The 22,659-nt window shown below is 44.5% G+C and overlaps 1 protein-coding gene across 1 annotated transcript in view; it reads right to left on the reverse strand.

Moving 5' to 3' along the window:
• LOC116848058 (fringe glycosyltransferase) overlaps positions 1-22,659 on the reverse strand; it is a 136,085-nt gene that overhangs the window by 23,412 nt on the left and 90,014 nt on the right. Inside the window, exon 6 of the mRNA XM_032823805.1 lies at positions 7,669-7,754. Coding sequence (XP_032679696.1) covers positions 7,669-7,754 — 86 coding nt within the window. The remainder of the gene's footprint in view (positions 1-7,668; positions 7,755-22,659) is intronic.

Raw genomic sequence — 22,659 nt, forward strand, 5'->3', positions numbered from 1 at the left:
AGTCGAAATCGATTGGAAAGCAAGCTTTCGTCGCTCTCACACTCTCGGAGCTCAAATCAAGAATACTTTGTGTAATCTTTAACGCTAAATAACCGTCTCTTAACTATCGCGGCATTAAAATCTACTTCTCAATCCGCCTTCTTATACACATCGATAAATGACATGCAGCGATTCTCGTACACCCCGTATAGAAATGTAACGAGCGCAGAGCTCGACGAACTCGGACAATCGCGGCGACATCGCGCAGCGCGTGCGTTTATCGTCTCCTTGCGCTCTAATCTCTCTTATTTATTGCCCTCTTCCTCCTTCAGCCTCCTCTTTCCGCGTGCGCTAACAAGGAAATGATATAAATATAGGTATATACGCGCAAGAGCGAGCGTACGCAGCGCGCTGCACACGCGTGCACTTCCTGCTGCATTTTCCTGCAGCGTCTCTGCACGTGGGTGGCAATCAGACCAGCTCGTCTCGCCGGTCCCATTGTAACGAACGGCGGCTTCTTGCGTTCGCCGTTAATTAAGATCCATCTCCGCGCGAGAGCCACGAAGATAGCCGGCCATTATGTCCCTTTGTTGCTCGATAAACGACTAATACGAACCGGCGGAACCGTTTCGCGTTCGGATTCCACGTCGCGTTTCCACGGTGACGACCGCCATCACTAGAGAAATTCAAGCCGGACACGAGCTCTTCACAAAAAGACAGCATTCAAAGCAACTCGAATCGAGTTAAACGAGCTCCCATTTCGGAGTTGTGCGACGATAAACCCAGATAAAACATCCAATTGTTGATATCCCTCTTAGTCATTGACACTCTAGAAAAAGCTGACTTTCCTTGCGATCAAATTTCTTGCCTGTGTGCACGCTATAATTCCAAAAAAGAACTTCACAGCTAAAATTGCTAACAACCGGTGATCGCAAGAAAAACTTTCTTCTTCGCAAGAAAAAAAATTCTTTCTTCGAGAATGTCAGTAACTAACAAATAAATCTATCCAAAAGTTACACTCTAATTTCTTTCTAATTTGGCACAAATGTAGAAGTACAAAAAATATTTAGGTCATATTTTTTCATTTGGTCCACTTTGAGTTTCATGGAGCAGTTTATAGCTTTTTAATGTTCTCACTTCTATCATCGACAAGTGCAACAAAAATGCATAAGAAATAAAATTGAATACAAAATATAGGCATTTTTGTTTTGCTTATTATGAATATGAAATCAAATGTGTAAAATTATTTGTATAAATAATAAAATGTTTAAACAAAATATATAAAAAGTTGAAAAAAAATTATTTATACTTTATATTTAATTATTTTATATTTAAAATTATTTATAAAAAAAATTATTAATAATTTCTCGGTTTGGCCGAAATTCGAATTATTTTTGACTAATTTAGCACATATTTGAAATATTTCGGTTGGAATCGCTAATAAAATTTAGAATGTTTCGGGTCTCAGCTATGCCAATTTTGTTAAAATTTTAATTAAAATTTCCAGATTTCTCTCTCTCTCTCTCTCTCTCTCTCTCTCTCTCTCTCTCTCTCTCTCAGTTTGGCCGAGATTTGAGCCATTTTTGACTAATTTAGTACAGATTTGAAATATTTCGGTTGGAATCTCGGCTAAGGAAATTTAGAATGGTTCGTATTTCAGCTATGCCGATTTTATTAAAATTATCTAACTATATCTTGTATTCAATTTTATTTCTTATGCATTTTTGTTGTACTTGTTGATGATAGGAGTGAGAACGTTAAAAAGCCCGTGACACTCAAAGTGGGTCAAAATAAAAAAATATGGCTTAAATATTGTGTAACATTTTTTGTATCTCTACATTTGTACCAAATTAGGAAGAAATCGGAATGTACTTTTTGGGTAAGTTTACTTGTAAGTGGGAACAATAATTGTTCTCTATCCTGACTGTGCCTTAATTCTACTGTTTGCAAAATTTTTGTGTTGAAATTAACCAAAAAGCTTATTACTGTTACTGTTGAGATTATAATGGGGAAAGTCAACCATTTCAGGACGTTACAGGAATAATCTTCACGTTCGCTCGCACGAAAATGAAGGAACGTTGATTCGAGTACACCTCCCCGTATCCGCAAGCGTCGAAAATTGTACTCATCCGGCATCCAATTACACCGTCTCGATGCGGTCGCAATGGAAATTCGAAGGAGGAAAGTAGCGCGCGCGACTCGGACTTCGCTACTGAGAAAGTAGCACACGACCGGTCGTTAGCCGGCAGATTAAACTTAAATCAAGTTAGAAGTTGAGAATTAAAGGTTAAACGTTAGTTAACATTTCATGCGGCTGCATTGGGAACTCTTTTCGACTGCAACTTCTATTTCAGCCGTATTGACCGGCCGTTTCAAAAGTCGAGAGCAGCTCGACACTATCCAAACGAGAGTTTTGTGGAAAAAGCTTATCGCGAATCGCGTTATCATCGTTATAATGTGCGTGATATCAGTCGATATAACAAGCCAGCTGGCTTCCGTGTGCAATTGCTCCACGTTAATGTTATCTCAGTAGATCAGATTACCAGGTTTTGATTTTGCTTGATATTTCCTCGCAGAGAGCGGGCGCGCCACATAAATGCAGCTGGTTGTTGCATCAGGTGCGCTCGCAAATCCTGTTTTTCAAAGAGAAGAGAAATGAGGGTCTGCACTTCGAGATAGGCGATCTGGATATCGCGGACTGCAATATCCACGGTTTCGCGGGCGTCTCTTGTCACGGTATCGGTGCGAGCGAAACGACAACGTCGAGGTTAACGGAGCGGATATGAGCGTATGACAATTCGCGCAAGCAACGAGCGGAACGTCAACTGGGAGCTCGAGTGGATCTTACGAAGGGAACGTGAGAACCTGTTGAAATCGGAGAACATGCTGCTCGACTAACCACGATAATAGGTTGCGCAAGGAACAGTATCTCATCCAAGCGCAGAAGCGCGCACAGACCAATCTCCGAAAAACATCCAACTATCCAACGGAGCGAGTAAAAGACAAAGTAGATGAGTCGAATGATTAAAAGACCCGATTTCCCCGCGGGAATGGTAGCGTTGCCTCTCCACAGTTCAACGACTCATAAAATAGAAGGCAACTTCCGTGGCAAGATAAATACTTTCAGAAGCGAGAGGGAGAAAACCAACACGAATTATGGCGCATTAACGAGGCACGGACGCGAGCAATACACGTAAGAAAAGCGATTTTCCATCGCGCAAGTTGATTCACTGTTATGCTCGGAATTTAACACGTTGAGTATCGTGAGTTACAATTAATTGCACTTGCAGAAAATACAATTAAAACCTCCTCAGTGATGACTCAAAATGACTGCTCAATCCCCCCCTTCTTCGTCCCCTAGCGGTTTCCTTTTTATTTTGCTATTTCCTTTGAGAAGGACTTTGAAAAATAATATGCAAAATTTATATTTGCTGTGAAGAGTAAACAAGATATACAATAGTTTAAGTAAATCGAAAGGAATTGACACCCTCTATCTCGTGTGTGTGTGTGTGTGTGTGTGTGTGTGTGTGTGTGTGTGTGTGTGTGTGTGTGTGTGTGTGTATGAACTCTCTATCGACCGCAAATATATAAAAATATGTATATTCTGAATTTATCCAATGAGATTCTTCGTATATTGAGCTATTGCTCAATATAGGTTATAAGGAAATGTTTTTTCTAACTTTGATGCCCTTTGATGGGCAAATTAAGGCCTATATAGAAAAATAAATATCACCAGTTTTTCTCATAAAAAAAAAACTGGAGGAAACAGAAGAGGTGCGAATAAAAATCGCTGTGGTCATGTCGATAGTGTTTATTGTCAGCGGAAAATATGAAACCTATCACGCTCTATCCTCCCTCCGATTTCATCCCTTTGACACATTGTGATAACCCGGGCAACGCCGGGTAGTTTCAGCTAGTAGCCAATGACGAAATGAAAGATTCGTGCGTCTCGATTTACGCGTGTTCACCGTATCTAATTCAATCATCAGTTTCTGTACAATCACGCGGCAGTCAACGCACACCTGTCAGAGGCGAACGCCCGACTCGAGGCAATAAAAACGAAAGAAGATGGAAATGCGAAGACAATTGCATCATGCATTCTTAGCTGGATGGCAAAAAGACGGAAGAACATCAGCAGCCAAGAGGCGAATTTTCCTCTTTGGTATGTTCGCCCGACGAAATAAAATCGCGAATAGCCGTCGGCGATGGAGAAGGAATGTTCTCGCGCGCGAAATGAAAAGTAGCTGCGCGGTGATATCCGTGACTCCCTTAAGCGCGGGAAAAAGCACGGCGCAAATCTCGGAATAAATTAAAGCGCGCGTTCTCTTTCTGCCTCCCTCTCTCTCTTTCTCACCTACCAGGCAGGAAGACAAGTGGGATTAGCTAGGTGCGTACTTACTGTCGCGTCGCGGAATCGCTCCCTGACGTGGTCTGAAATAATATCAAAGTAACGCGACGCGCCTCGCCGTGGCACGAAGGGAGCTTCCGCATCCGCAGCAACGCCTGCGCGACGGCCGTTAAATTCGCCCAACTTTATACCTCGCGACGCGCGAGAGACATAACGTGAAAGCGCGCGCTCGCGCGCGGAAAAATGCATGAGAATTCCGCGGGATAATTCGCGCGCCGCTGGCGATGGAACTTTATCGTTTTCGCGAGCTGCGCCACCACGAGCATTTGGCATGAAAAGGAAAGCGCGATGGAAAAATATCGCGATTCTCCTTTTGATTCTAGCCGCGCGAGGAAGAAACGCCGGCGGGAATAAGGGTAAATTACGAAACGCTCGTCGTTGTCGTCGTCGCGAGCAATGTTTGTCGCAATAAATCGCAACGATTTGTAACGCCGATGAACTGTGATGATGCCGCCGGATTACGTCCGGTGAAATAATAAAGCGAGTCATCGTCGTCTTTGTCGTCGTCGTTCGCCGGTTGTCCGAATGAGAAAGCTGTTCGATGCACTCGCCTCGTTCTTACGCCATGTAGCCGTGTCTCGTGTCGCTACACGAAACGAACGAGCGTACGAGAGGCAGGATAATGCCGGGACCGTGTACACCGCGAAATGGACGGAAGAGGGCAGAGCGGAAGAGACTACGAGGGGACATCGAGATACGACCGATTCGCGGGCCCTCCCAGGTACCGGGCTTTTTGCCAACCTCGATCGTTCTGTCTCCGAATCCGTATAAGGAGGTCGAGGACGAGGCTAGGGGGAAGGAAGCGAGAGAGGGCGAAAAAGAGAGTGAAGACACTGATAGAAAAAAATGATTGATTTAACTAATTATAGTTAAATAAATTATAGTTATTTTTAACCAATTTGAGGCATATTTTATGGTGGTTTCAACAAAAGTGGCAGTAGTAACACGCGTGTAAGATTATTATCGCACTAATATTATAGTAGGACTTAATAAAAATGCTTTTCCTGACCATAATTTATAGTAATTATTTTTCTATGCTCCTTATAAGTCCGTTTGGAGTAAGATTTCGTTAGAAAAGTAGAGTAACAGACGAATCACTCAAATTCGATTTATTTTTCACTCCTACAGAGTGAATTTTTCACTCTGCGTCGTTCAGTGAATATTTTCATTCGAAACTGAAGAGTGAATCTGGTGTATTCCATCGTCAAAGGAACACATTCACTTCAATCGATTGAAACGTTCGTCTATACGGAATCAGAATTCATTCTAATCCAGAGTGAAATATTCACTCTTGTGTAGTTCCAAATGGCACTATCGCTTTGAGTGAAGATACTTCCACTTTTCAAAAGAGCTCGAGTGAAAATACTACTGCTTTTCAAAAAGCTTTCAAGAAATTTAGGAAACGTGATTATAATTACAAATATCAAACATCTTTTCGCAGCGCGCATTTCTCAATTCCTCAGAATGGAGCTCTTAGGACAAAATCGATAACGATGAGAACAGGAAATTTCTGACAGAATATAAAATTAGTGAAAATTAAATATGAAATCTTGAAACGAGCAGAGATCCGCGTCCAAACTCGAGGAGTCGTTTTACTTTTTGGAAGAGGAGAGGCAGAGGAGGAGGACCGTGAGATTCCGATGTAAATCGATCGAATCGCTGAACAGAGATCGAACGGCCAGGAGGAGGTTTTACGAAGCGAGTCAACCCGCGGGATTTGAGCGCGGGATTTACGACGATAGAGTCGTGACGTCCCCACGTCGCGAAAAACTGGATCGTGCCGCATGGCCGAGCCTGGCGTACATTTTTACATCGTTAATAACAACAAATGACCAGTCAGAGCGGCGGTTCGTGCCGGTTGACGGTGACGTTATCGAGGACCGAGGATAAACAATCGGCCACTGTGCGCCATAAACGGTGATTTACGAGCAGCGCGAAGGCGCGCGCGCGAACGCTTTCGACCTTCCATCGGCGATCATCGCGAAATGATCGCGCGCGAGTGCGGTATATGAACCGTCATACGTGGTAACCAGCGTGCCTATCGAGGCGCGTTTATCGAGAGCGACGTCGATAATGGCCGGTGTAATTGTCCATCGTTACGATCATCGCAACGACCCACAATTTTTTATTACCGTCGCGTTTCCACGCTCCAGCGCGTTGCTGCTCGCGCGCGACCCAGTAACAACGACTTTCATACGGATGAGGGAGGGGAAAGGCGGGAGAGAGCAGAAGCCCCACGCGTAATTACCAAGCGTAATCACTGAATCGGCCTGCGTGTAACAGATAGCACCGATCGGTCGGCGCGAGCGTGACTGGGCAAGGCCGTGGGCAGCGCTGTTTAATCCTCCGCAGGTAGAGACGCGGCGGAAAAAAAGAGACGTGCAGGTATCCCGAGAGGATACGCGATCGTTAATACGCATTTTCACGTTAGATTAAACCCTGAAAGGACCACCGCGGCGCGCCGTGGCAGCGCGTGTCACATGCGTCACGCGTGACCGACCGCATTCTATGGAGATTTCTATTCTGTGAGGGCGGTTCGCCGTCGCAAAGAAAAGCGAGGAAATGGGGAGAACCGACTCGACGAGTCGGTGATCTTGCAGCGATTTCGCTTTCAAGTTAACACGCCGAGACTCGATATCGGCTTCGTTTGAATAATTAATGCCAAGCAATAATATAGCAAATTTATGATCCGTGTACATATCAAAATTAATAAGTAGCAATTGTTACCATAATAACAATTATTCTTAATTTTAACAATTAACTTAATTAACAATTTAGTAATTATATATGAGTATCATTATTGATAAGTTAATTTTATTAATAATGAAAATGATCATTATTATTTTCTATTTGTTATTATCACATTGAATGTTATTATCACATGCACTAATTATTATAAATATTATAATTGATATTAATATGCAATATATATATTACTCCAGAAATAAAGATCCAAGTCCGAATTTCTTTGCGTTTGGCGGATTTTTGTGATCAAAATAACAATGGATTTTTATATCCGACCAGGAAACATCCGATGAGAAATATCGATTCATGATTTTTTGATCAGTTTATCTGATGAAATGTCATTATGATCGGAAGTATTCGATTAAATTTAATCCTGATATCCTGATCGGATATAAAAATTCATCGGTATTTTGATTGGAAATATCCGTTTGTTAATTTTTTATCGAATAATTTTTTTCAGTGTAGCCGTGTTATATCGTTATTATTCGCGAATAATACATTGTGAAGAAATATACAATGGAAGGGTAAAAACTCACCCGGCAACCGGAGTCATCTTGAGCGCCAAGGCCCGGCTGATGCAGAATCCGGCGCCGCCCGTGGCGAACCAGAACTTCACCTTTTGCTGAAACACAAGGGGAAGAGGAGCGACTTTAGCGAGGGCTTTTCGACAGAAAGGCCGGCTAGAAATCGCGGGCCGCTCGCCGTTCTAATTATACGATACACCGAGATCCGAGATCGGACCGAGTGATCGACCGTTGTCGGAGCCGCGAGGAGATCGTTGTTAACCGATTAAGGATGAATGACTCGCCCGACGGGAATTAGGGATCGGGATAGATTACATTTCGGCGTATCGTGGGGTGTCCCGCCACTTCGCGGGAACAAATTACGACGAGGCCGTCAATGATTCCGGCGACGCCCGTTTGTGCCGTGTCACGCGAGACGCGACACACGACCCTAGACTTTCGCCCCGGAACATTCACGAAGTCAGACAGAACTGCGAGCGATTCTGCTGCAAGACGATCGTGAACTGTGCTCCGAGCTTCAATGAAACCTTCAGCATTCATTAAACTAAAACTTATTAGTCTTTTAATCGTCAACATCGCGCTTGGAGATGCGCGTTTTGCATTATGGCTGTTGATTATTTGATCCATCTGTCATCTGGACAGTCCTCGATATATCATATCGTATCGTATTTTACCCAGACAAGATAGGAGAAGGATAAGCAGGACCAGTGCGAGCCTCGGTGACTGGTGAACGCGTTACGGCTTTATCAGAGTTCAATGCACATAAAAGTATGCAGCAGTCAACGGCGCGGCGAAAACGACTATCGGAGAGCTGGAGCGACTACAAATCCCTCAAATGGAGATTCACGACACGCGCGAACGGCTCGATAACAATTTACAATTAACCGCGTTCTGATCTACAATGCAACGGGCAGAGATTATGAATCGCCAGAAACTGCGATTATACATGCGGAACGAAGAGCGCGTCCACGTTCGTGCGAATTTCACTCCCTTATACCGATCGACGGGCTGTCGCTGAACGGTGCACGGACTATCGGTATCACCCGGCACGGTGACGCAAAACGATGATAAAAAGGACGCGAGAACGGCGAGAAAGGTATCTGCTTCCGATTGGTCTTTTCCCGGTGACCTGGAAACTTTGCTCCAGGAAACGTTTGCGCTCGCGCGCGCTGCTAGTACGCCGAGTGCGAGATACACGCGCATGTTCCACACACACACACACACACACGTAAGTGCACGTGTGTGCCGAGCAAGCGAGCGAGCGAGTGCGAAAACACAACGAGCTGAGATACGAGCGATTTCTGGCCGATTGCCGTGGCTGCAGGCTATTAAAGCCGGACTCCTAGACGGCCTGAGCGCGATCCATGCCGGTCGATACTATCTCGATACCGGTATAGGAACGTAGAATCGTGTGCCGTTCCTCGGCGAAGGCGTGGTGCACGAGCCGAGAGAACTCGGGCCGACTGCACACGTGCGTACGCGACGCATTGCCGATAAAAGCACGTCACGTGCTTTTTGCGCGGATCGCGAACCGTCGGTTTATGTTAACTCGCGACGCGATGAAGAAACGATTCGACGTTATCGTGGCGAATCTCGCGATGCGAATTAGTCGCGCGCTTAATTGACTTAATTGGACGCGTGAAAGCTGACTCGCTTCAAGACGTGTCACTGATAACGTTCGCGTTAATAGCGCACGATGTCCCGCTATCTCACGCGAATTCCGTCGCGCTTTACGAGCGGCTCTGAACAATTTCGGACAGTTATCGCCGTGACTTTGCAACGCGCGCGTTATTATCTTGTGATTTGTCGTTATTTTGTGGAAACTCATTCGTCATGTGCTCCAGGATAATGCCATCTCTCTCTCTCGAGTAGCCGACAAAATACGCGATGCAGTTTTACAGTAACTTGCCTTATTTGACTTTCGCTTCCGACTGGGCTCTTTCACCGATATCTACATCCGTAACACTCCTTCGCTGCCTGCATCGTGCAAATAACTTTTTTCTATATACCAAGAGAAAAAATATCTAAATAATAAACAAGAGAAACATTCATTCGCGATGGATTAATTAATTAACAAACAGATATTTCCGACCAAAATATCGACGAATTTTTGTATCCGATCCATCCGATGAGAAATATCGGTTTATAATTTTTTGATCGATTTATCCGATAAAATCCCGTTATAATCGGAAGTACTCGATTAAATTTAATCGAATATAAAAATTCATCGGTATTTTACTCGGAAATATCCGTTTGTTAACTTTTTATCGAATTTCTTTCAGTGTAGTGAATAACGCGTCAATAAGTATTTCTGTTAAAAGTCAATGATCAAGACACGTTATTCTCGAAGAATCACTTGCGGATAGGAGGAGGGGACTCGTCCGATTTACCGTATACTCCGCTCGCCTTTGACAGATCCCAGATGTGTGCTCCTAGCTCGAGCGCGAAAAATTCTACGTGCGCAGTCGCCCGCGATGTTGACCTACGCTATCTCGACGTTTATCTCGGCGTGGTGCCGGCACGGTGTCGGACACGCTGGTGGAGAGCACAGCGCTGTGTGCTCCTTTCTGCTCTGTCTGGGCGTGGTGGTGGTAGAGGATCGCGGATGGCAGCAGGGGCCACTACCATCACCATCGCTAACACCAACACCACCAACAGCACCACCAATCCTCCACCGTACCGCACGCGCTCACGTGCGCGTATATCTCGCGATATGTCCGTAAGGTCAGCTGACAAGGCGATCGGCGCGGCGTTACCGTTATCCACGTACGTGGCATACCTACGCCCAACGCGGACGGTGTAATCGGCCGCCGCTCCGTTTGAGGATCTATAATTTCGCACGGCTGCGAGTAATAAGATGGCAGTGTTGCGCGAAGGCCTACCGGTGCCCAATGACGCAGAAATTGCGCCGATAATATCCGCGCCTCACGGATCACTCGCGTCCTCTCCGATCCAGAGACGGGGTTCGATATCGGCGATACCATTGCCTCTTTCTTGCGATTTCTCTTTTTCTCTCTCTTTCTCTCTTTTTCTCTTTCCGAAAGAGGAAGGACCGTTCGATATTACCGACGCGCTCAAAGAAAGCTCACTATTTCCAACGGTAACACCGCCACGTCTGTCGGCGTAGCCTGGCAACTCGCAACAAGTGCCAACCACGCTCGCCATAATCCGCGGTGAATGCATTGCAATAATTAATTTATTGCACAATATAATATTTATTATGACGGCTATTAAACTGTTCATAAATAATTGTCGGTTAGCAATCGTCGACAATAAAATCACAATCTGATTTGCAGCATACACGTTACACTTTAAATAATTATTAGTTTATTTGTCACCGCAATATATCTCTAATATGACGATAATTAAAATCGCCGGAGGGAAAATGGGAGAGGAATAATTACAGTGAATCTGTTGGTTCGGTAAGAAGCCTACGATATCGATCACTCGACGAGTTATCGAGCGAGAGATATCGAAAAGAGGAAGAAGAAGAAGAATAAAGAGAGAGGGAACGATATACACAGACGCATTTGATATACATGCGCGATAGGGGTAGCTCGAGATAGTATCGGGCCGCTTTTACAAGGAGGCAGCTATTCTTTGCTTCTCTCTTTCGGGTCCATTTGAATAATACAACATCGTGTTGCGAGCGTACGCGGAGTCACGAGAGAGAAAGAGAGAGAGAGAGAGAAAGAGAGAGAAAAGCCACTGGTGCGACCCGGGACGCGAGAATTCTGAGGTCGCCCGTGAACCCGCTCTTATTGTTACGGGAGAGAGAGCGGTACAGAGAGCGACACCGGAATCGGTGGAGCCTGCGATTCCTCGCGAACCGATGTTCAGCGTAATCCCGTGCGGCTCCCCTGCTGTTTATCGCACGTTCCTTACCCGCGAGCCGATCCGTCCAGGCGAGCGCCATTCCTCGGATTTTTCTTCCCGACCGCCGCGCGCCAGCTGGTGATCTTCTCCACGTGGGATAGCCGATGACTAATCGCGCTCTGATACGCGAAAGTATAAGCCGCCTTTAATACTCTTTAAATCTCTCGGGGTGAAATCTCACTCGAAATGAGCGAGAATTCACTCAAAACTCGAAGAAATTAAAGCCCATATTTTAACTCTAGATTCCTAAACACTAAAAAGTTGCGTGAATCCTGAATGTGAGTAAATTTTACCCGGCTCATTTTTTTGCTCATAAATCTCGGAAAAATGTTTTTTTCCGGATTAAATACAAGTTTTTCAGTTGAATTATGATGTATGTGACATTTATATCCGCAATCAAAATTTAGCTGAAAAACCCTGACCTAACTCTGAATCCAGATCTGAATATCTCAATTGGAGCAAATTTTAAGTAATGACTATTAATACGGGCCTGAGAGAGCGAAGAAGTACAGATTGAGTTAAAATCTATTTTGCAAATTACAAAATGAAGCGTCAATCCTCACGATCTTTATGAGAAGAAGAAAGTTTCACATTCAGAGTATTCAGAAAATTCAGGGAAATTTCAGAAGATTTGTGGAAAATCTCCTAAACAATGACGCACGAGTAACGACGGAATGCACACAGCTTTACTTGGTATACTTACAAGTAAATCTACTCAAATGGTACACTCCGATTTCTTCCTAATTTGGTACAAATGTAGAAGTACAAAAAATATTTAGGTCATATTTTTTCATTTTGACCCACTTGGGTTTCATGGGCAGTTTATAGCTTTTTAATATTCTGACTCTTATCATCAACAACAAAAATGCATAATAAATAAAACTGAATATAAGATATAGTTGAATAATTTTAATAAAATCAGCATAGCTGAAATACGAACCATTCTAAATTTCTTTAGCCGAGATTCCAACCAAAATATTTCCAATCTGTGCTAAATTAGTAAAAATGGTTCGAATATCAGCCAAACCGGGAGAGAAAGAGAGAAATCCAGCAATTTTAATTAAAATTTTAACAAAATCGGCATAGCTGAGACACGAATCGTCCTAAATTTCTTTAGCCAAGATTCCAACCGAAATATTTCAAATCTATGCTAAATTAGTCAAAAATAGTTCGAATCTCGGCCAAACCGCGAGAGAGAGAGAGAGAGAGAGAGAGAGAGAGAGAGAGAGAGAGAAAGAAATCCAAATTTTAATAAAATCGGCATAGCTGAGACACGTACTATTTTAAATTTCTTTAGCCGAGATTCCAACCAAAATATTTCAAATCTGTACTAAATTAGTCAAAAATGGTTCGAATCTCAGCCAAACCGAGAAATTATTTGCATAATTTTTTCGAACTTTTTACATGTTTTGTTTAAACATTTTATTATTTATACAAATAATTTTACACATTTGACTTCATATTTATAATCAGCAAACCAAAAACGCCTATATCTTGTATTCAATTTTACTTTTTATGCACTTTGTTGTACTTATTGATAATAGGAGTGAGAACATTAAAAAGCTATAAACTGCCTATGAAACTCAAAGTAGGCTCAAAGTAGGCCAAAATAAAAAAATATGATCTAAATTTTTGTACTTCTACATTTATGCCAAATTATAAAGAAATCGGAGTGTAACTTTTAAATAAGTTTACTTGTCAGAACTCTTACGGTATTTTGGACATGGTCCAAGTTGGCTAACGAGATCCTAACGTTGCGTCTTTCCACATACTATCGGCGCAGCTGGCAGGGTACTTAGGGGTCTCGCTAAGCTAAGCGCGTTCCTCGACGAGGCAATCAGTCAGTAATTTTAATTATCGCGCGCGTATTTACGACTGGTAATCGCTCCATCTTGGCCGGCAATCTCGCAGGGGGCATCGCGCAGACATCGCACCGAAGGGGACCTACCGATCGGCGGTCAAGATTGTGCTCCTCTGACTAATTACATTCCTAACCCAAGACGAGGGCACGTCGCCGGGCAGGGGGAGGGCAACACGGCGTCGTACGCGAGCAAAGGCCGCACGATTCTATATCCAATTATGTACGGACGATTGGCAGCGGGCCCGTGGATACGTTCCGCCATTTGATTGGCCTCTCTCGACCTGTTATCGTCGTCGTCCAGCGGATACAAGTTATTTGAGATCATACTTCCCGTTTAATTACCATCTCCGCTCAACTTCTCCAGCTGACTTCCCGATCTCTGATAGGTGTTTCTAAGGCCTGTATTAATAGCTGTCACCTGAAACTTGTCTCATGTAAGAGACACTCAGATCTTTTTAGAATAACATTCAAGCTTTTCACAATTGAACTCTAACATATGTGACACTTTTATCTATAGTTGCGATTCAACTGGAAAGAAACTCTCAAACTCTGACACTAAATTCAAATCCGAGTATCTCATTTGAGACTTCGACTAAATGTCAAAAGCGCATGTAGTAAAACTCATCAGGCAGTAAGAAAATTGACCAATTGCAGTCGATTATTCTTGGGCCGTAAGGAGAATCGTCGACTGCGACTAATCAATTTGTTGCTTTACAAGTTTTACAGCTTGCGTTTCTCTGCGTGCTGCTAGCCCAATGACTATTAATACGGACCTAAACGATCAGACATTTTTTTTTCTTTTCTTGCGAAAGCGCATTTGCTACTTTGGTAAAGGGATGCGAACAGAAGTAGGTAAAAGATTCAAACGCGGACGGTTACTTGACATTTCGTTTACGAGCGTCCCGAGACATTCATCTCGCGCCACTCAAAACCGTAGACGAGGGATGACCGTCAGTCCGTCGGTGCGTCTGTTCGGTGAAACGCTCGAAAAGAAAAATAGTCATAATCGCCGATCGTCCTCTCCGTGGAACGGAGCCATCCGTTCTCGAGGTCGTAAAGCCGAGGCCGAATGACACGGCGGGTAATATCTGATGGAGAGTGGGTAGCCGCTCTCAGTATATTAGGACTAATGAACAGATTAGAGGCTCCGATATGACCCCGACCAGCGCGGCAGATGATGCGCGAGACTACGTGCTAAGAAATTCGTTGCAGTCGCGAAGAGAGAATACAGAGTGTGCAAGCGCACACATCAAAAAGCCAGACAGCAGACTGAGGGAATTTCAATCGCGATAAGAAATAAAAGACGTCGCGACAGATAAGGATTTCCTTTTCGACTTTCTTTCGGAGATACCTCTCGCTCTAATCGTATACACACACACATACATATACAAAGTAACCATTTCCGTCGAACGTACCGTTGGCAATTAATCTCGCGCGAGATGTTTCTTTTCGCGAGAGCAAGATCAACGGTGAGATGCGAATCTAATTAAATTACTGCGGAACAACGCTCGGTCTTTCTCGTAGTCGCGCTTATTTTTCTCCCGCGCTTATCTCCCTCGCTTTAAACGTACACCAGCAGCCCGCTACTGCGAGACCAATGGCTGACGATTTGTATGCACGGTCATCCGCACTTCCACGTAGATTTATCAAGCCGATATCTGTGTGCACCGTGCGGCCAGGAAGTCGCTCTTGCTCTTGTTTCGAATTCGCTCGAGCGTGTCCCGCGCGGCATATAAACGCGGCGAGGCATGCGCGCGCGTGCGTACGTCGATATTTTCCATAAATTCCTCGTCGAGCATTTTTCACAATCTCGAACGATGTCGCATTTAACCGGGACGAATAAATCCACCGGGGACAATGCGCCGCCCCTTCGCGGAAGACAGTCCGTACGTGGCTGCGGAATAACGTTTTCGAGGGGGAAACAAATCTGGAGGGGAACCTGGTAAAGATAGGATACAACGATGTAGAAGTGCTCGATAATCCTGCAGAAATATAAAAATCCGAAAGATTCCCCCTAAAAAGTTAATAAAGATAGGAACAAAAATATTTGTTGGCTGAACAGATTAACTCACAGAAATATGTCAAACGAATTTTTGGAAGAGAATATTTGTCTCAACGCGGTAATACATAGAGTAATAGTTAATGTGTTTTAAATGTGCCAAAAAGCTGTTCAACTGAAAGATTATTATTAATGGTGATAAAAACATATCTCCCGTTGGTAGTCAAGGGGTTAAAGCTACTGCTGCACTATGAGAAAAAAGATCTAAAAGATATTTTTTTCGGCGGTTACTAATAATATATTTTTATTTAATAATATTATTTAGTATAAAATATTCTTCAAATAAAAAATATACATTTTCGCAAAACCTCTGCTTTTCATAAAAACAGTTGTTTATTCTAGTTAAACAAAAATATTCAAGTAAATGTATCACTAGCAACCATCGAATAAATATTTTCTGCTTCTAAGACATCTTTTATCTCAGTTAATAGACTGGAGCAACTGTGCTCTTCTTTGCGAGCCATAAATACACAATGAATATTTTTATGGCCCGCAGAAAATTGAGAGCTAATAATTTCATTATACCGCTTGGAGAGAGAAATCTTAGGAAGGAACTTAAATTCGCGAACAAATAACCGACGAAATCGTACGACGAAATCGTCGAGCATCGTTCTCAAGTTGCCTGCGGTCGACAGGATAAAGTCCCTCGAGAGATGTAAAAGGGACGAAGAGTGTGCTCCTGAGACCGCGGCAAGTGGAATCCACTTCGCGATCCTCGGCCAACCCTCGAGACTCGGGGAGCACGCGCACATGCAAATATTGGTAGGCTCCCAAACAAGGCTGCCGACCAGTTTTTCTAAATAAACGCCGGCAAAGTAAGCACAGCGCCGCGCTTCCAGAGAAAATATCCCGCCCCGATTTTATCTCCGTACACGAAACAACGAACTTCCGATGAGGGCTTTTTGTACACAGTCATTGAACGTTTCATCCGTCCTATTCCCCGAGAGTATCAGAATGCACGTTTACGTAATATCTCGAGCATGCACGAGCATAATGTCGCGCAGCACGCAAAGTAAAAGAATCAGATATCAAGCACATATCGGGGCATGTCGCGAATTTTCGCCAGCGTGTAAATCAAAAGAGCGAACGGATGATGGCGATACGTCACGAAACGTCGGGAAAAGGTCTTTGCATCGTGTTGAAAAAATTTTCTTTGAAATTTATTTCTACTCTTTCCTTCCTATACACTGAGAAAAGAAAGCTTGTTGGATCGACAAAATTTACGATCACTCGCCTTCAAAGAAATATTGTATCCATTGAATAAATACGTTAGCGCAACTTGCATTGATATAATTATTGACCAAATCGCGATCATTGAGTCAATTGATAACTTTCATCGCAGCAACTATATAATTTGTTCAATCGACTAAACTCTTGCTTGAAAGAATTATGTTGGTTCCCCAGCAAGTCTCATTAACTCAACCACTCTTTTTCTCAGTGTAGAAGTGCCTGGACACTGACAACACTGATACCCAACTCTGGACATTCTTATTGCTTTGCTCCTTAAATACAAATATTTAAACACACTTTCATTATAGAACATATATATACATATATTGAATGTATTGAATATATTGAATATATTGAATATACATATATATATATATATATATTCCATTATTGAGCGCTTAGAAATTCATATTTAAAAAAACCATGAGAATATTCAGAATTAGATATCAATGTTGTTAGCGTGTCCAGGCATTGATACTTTAATCTTACACCTTTCGTGTTTCCATTCACATCCCTCCCGCATTCCTCAGTCAATTTTTACGAATGCATTCCTACTGCCCGATATTTAATATGGACCAGGTGGTGCATATAGAAACGCATAACACACACGTGCATCCATAAAGGAACATACTTTTGAAAAGACGTATCGCCTCCATCCGCTCGGCCCGCGCGATTATATCGGGGCGATTAGCGACGACGGCCGACGGTCGCAAGCAAGGGGTTCACGTGCGTGCGCCGCGTGCAGCATGCAAAAGGGGAACGAGGGGATCGGCGAAATAAAAACGAAAAGGAGAAACAAAAAGGAAAATAATGAAAACAGGACCGATAAAGCAGAACTCCGCGTCGCGAACGCGCCCGTGCACGGTGCACCGGATGCGCCGTCTCGCTGCAAAACAAAGATGGTGCCGTGAGATATAAAGGAGCGCAGGTATAATAATATCGGAGTAATGGAGGTAGCATACGTGGCATAGGGAAACATCAGTCAACCCCCTCGCCGCCCCTCCTATCCGCCGCCATGTCTTTCGCCGTGTCGGCGTGGATATACATCTTTTCCGCGGTGTGTGCCCATGGAGGCCGTCATGGGTCACGAGCGCATCTCCCATTGCTCGTTCGCGGCTTTCGAAGCCAGCTCCCTCTTCTCTTGTCCTCTTTTCATTCCGCCTATCCTGCCATGCCTTTTTTTTTTCTTTCTACCGCGCGGTCTAATCGCGCGGCGAAACGCGGGGAGGGTGGAGCGGCCAGGTCGTCCGCAGAATGCGGCAATGACGGTGCATGATTTATCGCGGCCGAGCTCGTTAAACAATTTCGCGTGCGACGGCGTGCAACAAAGACGCGTATCGCCGAGACGGGAAGCTCACGTCGCGGAATGTCATTTGCGACGTGATTATAAAAAAATACGACCTACATAAAACGTAACGAGACGTATGGTCGATTGCGAATGGTTTAGACACAATGAAGTTGGGAGCTCACCAAACTGTCAGCATTGAGAGTCATTACTGACGAGCTTGCCCGGTAATTATACCATTTGTCATTATTATTAATTATTATTAGTATCACTATTATTTAATATTATATAATGTGTTCTTAATTATATTATTTGTAAGTTTATCTGTATTAACTATTAATTTTGACAATTTGATGAGGTCCCAACTTCATTATGCCCGTTTTGCACACACAGCTCAATGTACACACAGAAGAACACATATTGCAGCCAAATAAGTGTTACTTGTTTCACGTACTTCATAAGATAATTATATACTCGCAAATTTATTACAACATAAGTTCAAACTTAAAGAGCATGATAAATATTCCTCAAATTTGTGACAGGTATACCTAAACCTATCTCATCGAGAAATTTTTTTGCTAAAAATAACCATTAAAAGAAGGATAGTAAACTAGACGGTTTCTCTTAGCAGGAGAATGATATTGTTCAGCGTGCAGGTTCACGAAGGGATACGCAAGTAAACGCACGCGGATACCAATGCGAACGATGATTCAAATTCCTCGTACACCTCACGCGTCTCATTTCAGCTCCCATTAATTAGCCACGCACTGTAACCTCCCTGACTTTCTCGCCGCGTTATATCCCGGCCCGTTGGGATAATTAAGCCGAAAGCCGCGCGACTTTCTTCCGCCGACGAGGCAGCCGCGTCGCAACCGACGCATTCCCGTTTTTCGCAGCATCGGCGGATACCGTACGGTCGTCACGGGTCACGCCGACTCGCCCCATTGTATTCCCGCGGCCGATCCTACGAACAATACCCGGCTCTTACCGTAATTACGAAAGCTTCGTTAAAACCACGGCCTCTCTTTCTCCATCTCTCTCTATCCCACCCGCCCTCGCTCCTCTCTCCGCCTTTTCCCCGCATTGAAAAAGCCGAATGCCGAGCGTGTACACGGAAGTTGAGCGTAATCGCGCGCGGCCGTAACGCGTCCGCTTAATTGAACGCTTCCAGAGGTGCTTCGCGGAAACGCATCGCCGATAATTCGCCGCGGAGCGCGCGGTGCATAATCGCGCGCGGCCACTCGGTTACGGCCGCGACTTTCTCGGAGAGAGAAGGCGCAATCGGCGGTCCACCGGCCCGGCGGAGCGCAACATGCTAATGCCGACTGTTACTGCCGCTGCTAGCTCGTTTCTTTCCGCCGATGCGTTCACCAAGTGCTGCTTCTTCTTCGGACGCATCGCCGCGCTCCACTTGACGGTCGAGTTCTCGCGTGCGATAAAACACCTTCATGAAGTGTATAAACGCAACCGTGCGCGGAAGAAACGCGTAGCCGCGGAATGCGGAGGAAGGCGATCGATCCTCGAGGTCTCTCTATCTCTTCCTCGACGGGAGAGATTTTCGTTGACGGAGTTCCGCCAAGAGGAGATCGCGAAACGCAAAGAACGGAGCCGAATGAATAATAAATGTAGGCCGCTACCCTCGCCGTTATTTATTTACCGCAACGCGTTGCAACGGATGCTACCGTTTGCCCTGGCCCCATTCTTTTTCCTTTCTTTTTTTTTAATAATTTTGCGAGCCTCGCTCTCGAGCGCAGTCTCATGAATAATATTGATTTTCCGGCGGAGTAAACACACCGAGATGTTTCACGGCAGCGGATCGTTTCACGGCGTCGTGCACCTTGAAAACGATTCCCACGTTCGTAACGCGTTCTGCCCGCCGAGCTTTCCGGAAGCTTAGGGACAAGCGCGACCAAGCAGATCCACTTGTGCGCCAATTAAGATGGAAGCTCAAGATATATATGCGACTCTCGCTGACGGGACAGCGGTCATATCCGTCAAACGGAATCTCGCATTCCCGATGGTCTATGTGTGTTCGAGGTGATTGCAAAATTACTCGGCACGCAGGAAATGGTTGATCTGACTAAATCTTAGTTGCTTTTGGTCCCAATTATATTTTTTGATTGCTCTGGCACGAGAATGGTGGAGTAGTGACATAAGATTATTATCGCTAACATTACGGTAGAATTTGCCCAAAAATTAGTTTCTTGACGATAATAATCACTTCTCCATATGTGTGTAATTGCAGTTACAAACATTTTCAGACATTTTTTCCTCAGTAAACTCACTGAAAATTCGCGTCTCTGCAAAAACAAGTTCACTGATTGAATTTCCTGTTACTTGGGAACCAGATGAAAAATTCGATCGTAGGGAGAGAAAGATTCCCATGAGAGAGGAGGTTTCTGCTCAGCTAACAATTGCTCTCAGTTATCTCAACCGAGTTTCAACGCAGCTGCATGCGCAGACGAATGTTTTTGGTTATAGCGACAGAGGTATTATTTCTCGTCAACGAGTTTTTTGCCTGGTCTCCATCCACAGTCGGCCGAATTGGCATTTTTTTCTCCTCGTGCATCTCCCTTGTGCGCAAAAATGCGACGTTACCGTCTCGTTGACGGTAATTTGCGCCAGCAATCGACACGCATACCGATTTGTGCCGCTCGATATGTAAATGTTATTCGTGCCGGGTTAACGCGGACTTCATTCACGCGGAATGATTATAGACCGCGCCGTACACGAGGCTTATTGCCGAATAATATTACGGTCACGAGCCACGCGCGAATAGCCACGATAGCGACCGAAACAGTCAAGACTGGCTAACGAAGAACACGACATAGTCCTTACGTTATCGATGTGATAATGCGCGCAGCTTCGATTCGCAAGAGGGAAATGTGCCGTCGGCCGATAGCGCGCCGATCGGAAACATCATCGTTCCACAAACGTAATATCCCTGCTCGTCGTTATTTGCGCGGGTAATTGGCGCGCGAATTCAACTCTCGCAGCACAACGGTTTGCCGACGACGACGATGGCCGAGACGAGGAATAAACCGCCGGCACATTCTGCGACGCGTATCGTAATTGCGCGGAATCCCGTGGCCCGCCACCGATTTAATTATCTTAATGCAATTAGCCGCGGAACCGAGAGCCGAGCCGACACACGGCCGAGAAGCGGACGCATTCCGCGTGAATTTCGCGTCACCGTCGTCCCTTCTTATTAGCATTTTTCCTCGTGGCGCCTCAGCGCGATGCGCGGCCCGGACGCGCTTGCCCGTGCGATCGCAATGTCCGGCATGCGTCGTGGATGCGATGGCAAAAGGGGGAGGCAAAAAAAAAGAGGAAATCGAACGCGATATAACACACAGACGAGGTGAAACAGGAAACCAACGGCAGACGAAGAGAAGGAAAACTCTGCTGAAGAGAACAGCGAGCGCGCGCAATAGTAATTCAGTGAAATAACAGCGAACAGCGGCAATTCCGGCGCGGCAAGTTGATGGAAGTTAATTATTTCGAAGACGGTTAGATTCGGAGTCTACGCTGTTATGCGTAAGCTTTCTCAGCAAGTCGGTTCTCACCGGTGATGAAGAAGACGCGTCAATGGAGAAGAAAGCCCGGTGTCGTTGCGGAAACAAGCGATTTCTGTAGAAACCAGTTAGTTTTAAGGGGATGTTGGAGTCGATGGAGGGGATGACGAGCTCGAAAAATGTCGATAACGCAGAGACGATCGTCACTAACAATTACGCTATCTTTTTCGTATTTCTTGTACATACAGAACTTACGTAAAAGTGCATTTCAGCGGAAAATCTAACCACGCACGTAGAAATTTTTCTGCAGACTTTTCTGATATATTTAAGCTTTTTAAGTCAAATGCAAAGATATAACAATGTTTTCCAAAATTTTCCTAAGAACGAAGCAAAACTCGCACAAGTAAATTTTCAAGTATTTCTGCTCAGTGTAGGAAAATGTGCTATTAAAAAGTTGCTATGTCTCGAGTGAGATTTACTTTTCAATTTAGCGAAATCGGAAATAATTTATATGAAACAAAAGAACTGTAATATTCTCGATCACCAGTAAAGTGCAATTCTGTGCAATTAATGGAAAGAAACGTGACGGAGTCATAGCGCGTGTTAATTATTTAACTGTTGAAAATACCCAATTTGGAGACGGCGATTGATTCGCAGTAGCATCGGGAGGAGCGCGATAATTGCATGGGAGAGTCGCGATGAATCGCGAGGCAAAACAACAGCCTACCGTTAGAGAGGCGGGAATTATTGGCGCGAATCTCGCTCGTAAATAACATCGAACGGTAATGTAACGCGTACGCGACCGGCGATAATCCGCGCAAATTGTGATGCGCAATTTCGATTTCAATTTTCTGACATGCAAGCGGTAACGTATATTTCGCGCTCGCGCGATGATTCAGTGTGCGAAGAGACTCCGAGAGACGTTTCGTTAATTGAAGCCAACTTCCGCATATCCATCAACGCGTGCGACACAAGTACGTTTGCTCTCGCGCGCTTGCACACACAGGCGAGCACGTTTTGCGGAGGCTATAAATAAATAAGGAGCGAAATAACCATAAGGAGAGACCCGACGGTTCGTCTCGTCCATCTGCCGAATCGGTATCGCCAAATCTTTTCTCTCCTTCTCTCTCTCTCTCTCTCTCTCTCTCTCTCTCTCTCTCTCTCTCTCTCTCTCTCT

This window comes from Odontomachus brunneus, unplaced genomic scaffold (assembly GCF_010583005.1).
Source record: "Odontomachus brunneus isolate Ranch 3 - 2012 unplaced genomic scaffold, Obru_v1 Obru_scaffold_005, whole genome shotgun sequence".
In the NCBI taxonomy this organism is placed as follows: Eukaryota; Metazoa; Arthropoda; class Insecta; order Hymenoptera; family Formicidae; genus Odontomachus; species Odontomachus brunneus.